This window comes from Bicyclus anynana, chromosome 20 (assembly GCF_947172395.1).
Source record: "Bicyclus anynana chromosome 20, ilBicAnyn1.1, whole genome shotgun sequence".
NCBI classification, from domain to species: domain Eukaryota; kingdom Metazoa; phylum Arthropoda; class Insecta; order Lepidoptera; family Nymphalidae; genus Bicyclus; species Bicyclus anynana.
In genome coordinates this window covers 5,009,049-5,018,068 of record NC_069102.1, presented here as the reverse complement: position 1 = coordinate 5,018,068, position 9,020 = coordinate 5,009,049, and the positions used below count along the sequence as shown (strand labels likewise).

General features: G+C 35.5%; 2 protein-coding genes across 2 annotated transcripts; one reads left to right on the top strand and one right to left on the bottom strand.

The window, feature by feature from the left end:
• Positions 1–247: 247 nt before the first annotated feature.
• On the top strand, positions 248–2,949 carry LOC112042924 (cyclin-dependent-like kinase 5). The gene is made up of 2 exons (XM_024078130.2): positions 248–1,001; positions 1,292–2,949. The coding sequence occupies exons 1-2, from the start codon at positions 344–346 to the stop codon at positions 1,528–1,530; spliced, it is 897 nt and encodes a 298-aa protein (XP_023933898.1). The 5' UTR covers positions 248–343; the 3' UTR covers positions 1,531–2,949.
• Positions 2,950–2,954: 5 nt separating this feature from the next.
• Positions 2,955–5,255, bottom strand: LOC112042925 (DNA replication complex GINS protein PSF3). The gene is made up of 3 exons (XM_024078131.2): positions 5,088–5,255; positions 4,746–5,014; positions 2,955–4,225 (listed from the first exon to the last, which is right to left on the bottom strand). Exons 1-3 carry the CDS (start codon positions 5,170–5,172, stop codon positions 4,001–4,003), a joined length of 579 nt encoding a protein of 192 aa, XP_023933899.2. The 5' UTR covers positions 5,173–5,255; the 3' UTR covers positions 2,955–4,000.
• Between the last annotated feature and the right edge of the window lie 3,765 nt (positions 5,256–9,020).

Below are 9,020 nucleotides of genomic sequence, written 5' to 3'. Positions count from 1 at the left end.
TTTATTCTAATGTTTACGTTACGTCCACTAAGTAAACTGAAACTCAATAGGTAAATAATAATTCAATAATAAAATTAAATCCACAAAAAACTAAGACTTAAAATCTTAAATAATTTTATTTGAAAATTGTAATTTAGTAAAAAATGCATAATATGCGCTATGCTTTGTTATATATTGCCTGTGTAGAAGTCTTACCATAGGCAAACGATTTTTTTAAACTTCACTTTGATTGATTGACATTTGACAATTGACATTTTAATTTGATAAACAGAGCAGAGAAGTTATTCTTTAGAGTTTTGCTATAAATTCAGAATCAATTACCTATTGATACAAAAATCTCACTATGCAGAAATATGAGAAGCTGGAGAAAATCGGAGAAGGCACATACGGAACAGTTTTTAAAGCAAAAAATAAAGAAACCCATGAAATTGTGGCACTTAAGCGTGTAAGATTGGACGACGATGACGAAGGGGTTCCATCGTCCGCATTACGGGAAATATGCCTTCTCAAGGAGTTAAAGCACAAGAATATCGTGCGTTTATACGATGTGCTGCACAGTGAGAAAAAATTGACTTTAGTATTCGAACATTGCGACCAGGATCTGAAAAAGTATTTCGACAGTCTGAACGGTGAGATAGATTTGGATGTGGTAAAATCGTTCATGTACCAACTTCTTAGAGGCCTCGCATTTTGTCACAGTCACAACGTGCTTCATCGCGATTTGAAGCCGCAAAATTTGTTAATCAACAAAAATGGGGAGCTAAAACTGGCAGACTTTGGCCTGGCTAGAGCATTCGGCATCCCAGTGAAGTGTTACTCGGCAGAGGTCGTCACACTCTGGTACAGACCTCCTGATGTATTGTTTGGAGCTAAATTGTATACAACAAGCATTGATATGTGGTCTGCCGGATGTATATTTGCTGAGCTGGCTAATTCTGGAAGGCCTCTGTTCCCTGGGTCTGATGTTGATGACCAGCTTAAGAGAATCTTTAAATTACTGGGTAAGTTGTTTGCAATTTTAGGTAAAGCTCTGTGCAATCATACCTTACTGTACCTAAAAATTAGAAAAATGCATTAATCTATACTTTATTCATTAACATTTGAGCTATTGATATGAGCTACCAGATAATTTTTTATCACTGTGTTTGAAAAGTCAAACACAGTGAGAACTTTAAACAAATGAGTAAATAGTATTTAAAAAAAACTTAGTACAAAGTATTCTAATTTACTACCTTGAAAAAAATATTGTATGCAGTAACTTTAACTTAAAGTAACTTGATTGAATTTACAGGAACACCAAATGAAGACACCTGGCCAGGTGTCACTCAACTGCCTGATTACAAACCCTTGCCAGTGTACCAACCTAGCTTAGGGCTAGCTCAAGTTGTCCCACGTCTACCAGCTAGAGGACGAGACCTGCTTTCTCGGCTGCTTACATGTAATCCAGCATTGAGGATGCCAGCTGATGATGCTATGGCACACGCTTACTTCCACGACTTGAACCCATCCGTCAAGAATGACAGATGTTAACAATCAATACACCCTTACCGGTGTACCTCTGAACTGTTATTTAGTGATAAGAATCAAGACATTGATGAGGTAAAACAGTGTTGTGACGAAGACTCATAAGTTTGTAGTTCTAAATGTATTTTAGCACTGTTCCTGAGAATAGGACTTGGGCTGTACTTTGTAATTAACATAGAAATAAAAAGAATAAAACTGCACATAATGCAATTAATTTACAGCATTATTTATACATATAAATAGGTATAACGGATTTTTGCCAAATATTATACAGCCTGAGTGCCTGCTCAAAAGGAACATCAGGCAAAGTATAATACATTCATGTTACACACATTAAGGTCTGTTTATATCTACAGAAACTGCGTCACAGACAAGTAGGGTTGCAGACACCCACAGAGAGACACGTAAAGTCCTTTTCATGAAAGAAGTCTCTAAGATGCGGCGCTAATGTCATAATGGCGCTCATTGTCATTTGGTAATGGCAATTATTGACAATTTTATTTCAGGTTTTAGTCTCGTGACTAAAACTTCTTTCATTAAAAGAGCTCTACAGACAAAATCTTTCCTCGATTACTGGCCGGACGCAACCCGTGTCTGTCAACGTCTGTTCAGCCATGTTACAATAGATATAAATATGTTAATAAAACTGTATAGAAGAATATTATTTTGTCTGCCACGGCACGTGTCTGGCACGCTAAATGTATGTAGATATAAACGGAGAATGTCTCTAGATGTATTTCGGTGTCCCTTAGTGTTAGAGGTGTGTGACATGTTTTTTGACTGTGCCATCAGTAAAGTTGCTTATAGGCATTCAAAAAATAATGTTGGTTTATTCTCTGTTAAATGTTATTTTGCTGTTTTTATTATATTTATTTTTATGTTGTGTAGTTTGATAGTCACTAGAAATGTAGTAATTTATATCATTATTTTTATTTTTTTATTTGATATATTTTATTACTATTTATTGAGTAATTTATTTCTGAACATTTCGGAGACAAGTTATTTAATTAAATTACTACAGTTGAAATAATTGTCTATTTCTAAAAATTAATCTGTTCATGTTGTGCATTATTATTATTTTTCAATTTGTTTCATTTTAACAGGTATAATATTGACTGGTATTTCATACAATACTGCCATGTTTCTAACTAACTAGCTAAATATACAATAAGTAAATTGAAACATACTAAGAATTTTATTACAATTTCATGTTAGTATTTTGTTATCTGTAGCCATTGTATATGAATAAGGAAAGGTGAAACATTTAAGTCGTAAATTGCTCCAAAATGTATGATCTCATAAGAATTTGCTAAGCCTAAAATAATACTGTTTGAATCCTAATGGATTCATAGTACATTAAGTTACTGTAGTAAATGTAAAACTTTTTATAATCAAAAGTTAATAAATGTAAGTAAATTAATAAAACCCCCTTTTTTACCTCTTGTATTTATTTAATTCTTGAATTACAAAATTAATTTGTTATATACACTTATTACATACAATTTTAGTTTACTATAAATAACAAAGTACAATAATTACTAATCTGGATAATTGAAGATATTGTACTTATCCAAAATTTATAACACAGAGCTTTACATTTCATTATCACATGCTAACTAACTAACAGGCCTAAGTGTAGTCGCACACGGGTCACACACGACAGCCACTTGTGGCCGGTGGTCGACACTTGTGGCTGTGGTCACAAGTGTCGACCACCGCCACGTGGTGGTAATCGCGCGAGTGGCGTGTGGCGGCGTTTAGTGGCCGGCGTGGGCCACAAGAAGCGAGCAGCGACGATTGTAGCGTGTGGCGGCCACCGGCGTCGACCGTTTGCGGCGAGTCCATGTAATATGTATGAAAACTACAGGAAATATGCCAGTAGCTGCGTTTTGTGGTTGTGGACGGTGGCCAGTGTGCAAGAGCTTTAAAGTAAAGTGGATTTGAATGTGATGTTTGATTCAATTATTATCAGATAAGAATTACAATTAGAGGCACATAGGTGTACACAAACTTCTTAACTATGATCACAGGACAAACAGGTATAAGTCTTCAAGTGACTGAAGTGTTTTGGAGATAATGGAATATCAATAAGCCCTAAACTGAATTTCTTTATTTGCAGCTATAGATTTTGTTTTTTGCCAAAACCGTCAAGCAAAAAGATTTGCAAAATTTAGTCAATAACTTGATTCTTTTTACATTTTACTTTGTTACCCAAGATCAAGAATGTATCCCCTAAAATACCATTCCAAATTTGCGGTTTCTGTATTTATAGAACACTAGAGAACGCCTGCGACTATGTCTGCCACTAGACCTCTTTAATCCGGTCCTATCACAAAATCTGTTTTATGTACCTACTAACTATAAACTACCTCCCTGCCAAATTTCAGCTTTGTACATCAGGCGATTTTCGCCTTTATATATTAAGATATTCCCCAAAGGAGCGTTTACTGTGTGTTTGTTTAATGCTAATTTACATTTATAACATTTCCATTTCAGCTCTTTTCCTTTTTCTATGATTAGCAACCATGTTAGCTGTAGTTAACGGACAGTCACCTCTCTTCAGCCAACCTGATAAAGCTGCCTCTGTGATCATAGCAGCAGCTGTCCTATCCCTCTCACTGGCTGACAAGGGTTGAAAGGAACTAATGGAATCAGTCGAAACACTTGCAGACAGGATCATGCGGAATCTTTGTTGAAATGTCTGGAATGTACGAAAATATGTTTTAGTTTTGACAGTATGAAAGTGAATAAATATTATGACCTAACAAATGAACTAACTAAAGTTGGCTATGTGGTTACTTTATACACAGTAGATGTAGGTGCAAGAGGACTATTAGCAAAATCTCTCTATATCTTGCTTAAAGACCTTGGCCTCACTAGAACGGCAGCAAGTTCTACATTAGAAAGAATATCCAAAGCTTTTCTAGTAGATTTGGCTAGGCAGAGAGAACAACACAAGCGGAGAAAGGAAATCTTAGTTATGTCAAGGATACTCTTAACAGTACACCATCGGTCACAAGTCCCCAAGTCCCGGGGGTCTGCTCGGGTTTTATTTCTCTGCCACATGATGGACCCGGCACCTGCACTGTGAATCCATGGAATGCGAAAATATTTCATCAAACATTACTGATACAGTTTAGTTTACTGCTCTAATACATCCTACTTAACAGACATCAGAGTTATATATTGTAATTCAGTGAGATGATGAAAACTCAACTTACATTTATAAGCGTTGTTGCAACTTCACCTTTGATATCATGCTTAGCAATGTAACATCCAAGTTCATAAAAATGTTGCCCTAGTTTGTGCATATCAACAGTACAGGCGTCGGCGTTTAATATCTCTCTGTAGGTTTCTTTATAAATTTTTGGTAAATCCACACCCACTAGTGGTGGCCTTCTAGAAAACAAAGACTCTGCGAGCCATAGTGGTATTTCCACGTTGGTTCCGGCTTTTAAATCATCATCGGCTGCCGAAGGATCTAAGAAACCTTAAAATCATAGATATTTATTGAAATTAAATGTGTAACCTACAACTAACTTATTGTTTCCCGCTTATCTTACCCATTTTAGGTAAATCGTGTAAGAATTTACATGGTACTTTTTCGTTAGTTACCAAAATATCCGATATTGATAAGTAATTTGTCATTATTATTTACGCAAAAGCAAAAAATAATTAGATTTTTAAAACCAAACCAAACAAAACAAAACTTCTTTAAAGTACTTAAACAGTGTAAATTGAATCAATGTCAATTGACTCGATGTCAAAGTCACAGACTCACAGACGACAAATAGTCATGTTTTTTTTTAACCGACTTCCAAAAAGGAGGAGGTTCTACGTTCGGCTGTATGTATGTTTTTTTTTTTTTTTTTTTTTTTTTTTTATGTATGTCCAGCGATAATTCCATCATTTGTAGACCGATTTTGAAAATTCTTTTTTTGTTGTGAAGGGTTTGATTCCAGGGTGGTCCCATTTTTTTCATGTGAGGATCTGATGATGGCATCCTGGAGAAATCGAGGGGAACTTTTGAAAATCGTAGAGACGGCTAGTGCGTTTGTTAGTGTTTCCATAAGGTATTTTAAACCACTACAATTTTATCAAGGTCTGGAGTTGGTCTGATGATGGAGCCGATACACAGACGATGGAACTCGTCCACGATTTACAGCAGGTACCTTTTGTTTGGGCTTAATTTATTTGTATTGATGAGAACTTTCCACCTAGATGGGTTGTGACTGTATTAAGGGTCTGATGATGAAGACGAAGGACAGTGAAGAGAACTCCTCGACGGTTCACAGTAGCTACCTTGTGTTTGGACTTGATACATTTGTATTGATGAGAACTTTCCACCTAGATGGGTTGTGACTGTATTAGGGGTCTGGTGAAGAAAACGAAGGATAGTTAAGGGAACTCCTCGACGGTTCACAGTAGCTACCTTGTGTTTTGACTTGATAATATTGTATTGATGAGAACTTTCCACCTGAATAGGTTATGACTGTATTAGAGGTCTGGTGATGAAGATGAAGGAGAGTTAAGGGAACTCCTCGACGGTTCACAGTAGCTACCTTGTGTTTGGACTTGATAAATTTTATATTGATGAGAACTTTCCACCCATATGGATTGTGACTGCATAGGGGGTCTGGTGATGAAGACGGAGGTCAGTCAGTGCACACTCAGTAGGTGTGCTAACACTAAAAATTAAAAAATAAAAATTTTAATAAAAAAAATTCAACCGACTTCCAACTCAAAAATTAACCTAAACTAAAAAGCAAAAAATAACATCTTACCTATGTGCTACCTTCTGATCAGTTTGAAGGCGGTGCCAATCCAGTGTCATGTTTTAATTAAAGCTGTTTCTGAAAGAACCACAGAAATTGTGTAATTTAAACGGCTTGAATTAAAACATCACTGGCTTGGCACCGCCTTCAAACTGATCAGAAGGTAGCACATAGGTAAGATGTTATTTTTTGCTTTTTAGTTTAGGTTAATTTTTGAGTTGGAAGTCGGTTGAATTTTTTTTATTAAAATTTTTTATAAGCTAGCTTTACGGCTGTAAGTTATAGCCTTTTTCAGCCTGAAGCTTAACTTTTAATCCAATGAAAATAACAAATATCATTAAATATTCTTTAAAATATTAAACATGAAAGTTTAGCGAATGGGCTACTGTAGGCATTTACAAAAGTAGAGACAAACTGTACGAGTTGTACGAGGAAAAACAATATACTCAAACGCGAACTTATTTAGATTATGTCAAAAGTTACTCAAAAATTTTCAAACGTGTTTGTATTCTTGCGAAATCGTTACACATCAAACAGAAAATAATTGAGTCTGAGAACAAGATACAAACCACCTGGAATATAATTAATAGAGAATCAGGAAAAATCAAACCGCGGGATATCAGTTTTGAATTAATTGTCAATGACAAAAAAGTAAACACTGATATCGAGGTTGTTAATGCCTTTGAAGATTTTTTCCAGAATGTTCCTATCTTGTTAACTGATTCACTAGATTCGTCTGCTACGGAAGCCCAGAGACTATTAAGAGGCAATGTTAAAGAGTGCAACGTTCTTTTTGAATTTCACCACATAACTGTATCAGACATTAAAAAATCTTTCAATTTGTTAAAATTAAAAAGAACCGGAGATCTGTGGGGCATGTCAGTGAAAGTAATATCTAATATAATTGATGTAATTGCTCCCCACTTAGCCATTATTTTTAATGAATGTGTGGACTTAGGTATTTTTCCGAACCTAATGAAGCATGGCAAATTGATACCACTTTTTAAATCAGGAGACAAATCAGATCTTAATAATTATAGACCGATTACAATATTGCCAACACTTAGCAAGGTCTTTGAAAAAATCATATTAAATCAACTTTTATGTCATTTTAATTTAAATAACTTGTTTCATCCTGAACAGTATGGTTTTACAAAAGGTCGCAATACAACTGATGCAGGGGCTAAACTTTTAAAACATATTTATGAAGCATGGGAAGGTTCTAAGAATGCTATTGGTGTGTTCTGTGATCTGTCCAAGGCGTTCGATTGTGTTGACCATAACACCCTTCTACTCAAGTTAAGCCACTATGGCATCAAAAGTGTTGCACTCGATCTCATTGCCTCTTATCTCAGTGATAGAACGCAGAAGGTATGCATAAATGATATAAAGTCGCACGGTTCCACTACCATAATGGGCGTCCCACAGGGTTCAATTCTGGGTCCTTTTCTATTTTTAGTGTACATAAACGATTTACCATACCATGTCAGCGGCATATGTGAGATTGTACTGTTTGCTGATGACACATCCTTAATTTTTAAGTCCGACAGAAATAAAGATAACTCTGACGACGTAAACCGTGCCATATCGCATGTGTCGCATTGGTTCACTGCAAATAATCTACTTTTGAATGCCAAGAAAACTAAATGTATTGAGTTTTCATTGCCAAATGTTAAAAAATTAGATAAGTCTATAATGATCGATGGTGAAACATTGGAAATGGAGAGTTCCACAGTTTTCTTGGGAGTGACCTTGGATTGTAAACTTCAGTGGGGTGCTCATATAGAAAAACTGTCTGGTAAACTTAGCTCAGCGGCATTTGCCGTGAGAAAAATAAGACAGTTTACTGATGTTGATACAGCTAGGCTTGTTTATTTTGCGTACTTTCACAGCGTAATGTCTTACGGTATTTTATTGTGGGGCAAGGCTGCCGATATACAATCTATATTTGTTCTTCAAAAAAGAGCAATTCGAACAATATATCAATTAAAATCACGCGAGTCCCTTCGTCAAAAGTTTAAAGAAATAGGTATACTAACAGTAGCCTGTCAATATATATATAACAGCATAATCTATGTAAGACAAAATATTAATTTGTACAAACGAAAAGGAGATTTAAACCCACGTCTTACTAGACACGGGCATAAGTTAGTTATTTCTGCATATCGTCTCCAAAGAGTAAAAAAATCTTTTGTAGGTTTGGGTGTACTCTTCTATAATAAGATCCCCAAGACTGTGATGGACCTGCCAATGCATAGCTTTAAGCAATGTGTTAAAAAACATCTACTTAGTCGAGGGTACTACAACATTGATGAGTTCCTTAATGATAAAGATGCTTGGAGGTCGTTGGATCAGCTTCCACCTTCACACAGAAAGTAAAACTATAAAAAATGTAAACAGTAATTGTTATTAATTGTAAATTATAATACTGTATGACTTTTTCAAAAGAGCAACTGTTGAGTTTCTTGCCGGTATCTTCTCAGCAGAACCTGCCTTCCGAACCGGTGGTAGAATCTTTACAAATAGTCAACTGACGTGTCAAAAGTGCTTGTAAACTGAGCCTACTTGAAATAAATGATTTTTGATTTTGATTTTGATTTTTGAAAGTGATGACGGTGGAGTAACATATGAAAAATTGATGGTAGTTTTGTATGGAGCTGAGGTATTCCGACCCTATTAGAAGATGGAAAATTAGCACATGGTGATTTGAGCTGTCTTCGT

Excerpts from the sequence above, each read along its gene's own strand:
- LOC112042924 (XM_024078130.2), top strand. The coding sequence starts at position 344 with ATGCAGAAATATGAGAAGCTGGAGAAAATCGGAGAAGGCACATACGGA. Across the intron at positions 1,002-1,291 it reads GAGAATCTTTAAATTACTGG|GAACACCAAATGAAGACACC; the intron begins GTAAGTTGTTTG and ends TTGAATTTACAG.
- LOC112042925 (XM_024078131.2), bottom strand. The coding sequence starts at position 5,172 with ATGACAAATTACTTATCAATATCGGATATTTTGGTAACTAACGAAAAA. Across the intron at positions 5,015-5,087 it reads ACACGATTTACCTAAAATGG|GTTTCTTAGATCCTTCGGCA; the intron begins GTAAGATAAGCG and ends TATGATTTTAAG. Across the intron at positions 4,226-4,745 it reads TTGCAACAACGCTTATAAAT|ACATTTCAACAAAGATTCCG; the intron begins GTAAGTTGAGTT and ends CGTACATTCCAG.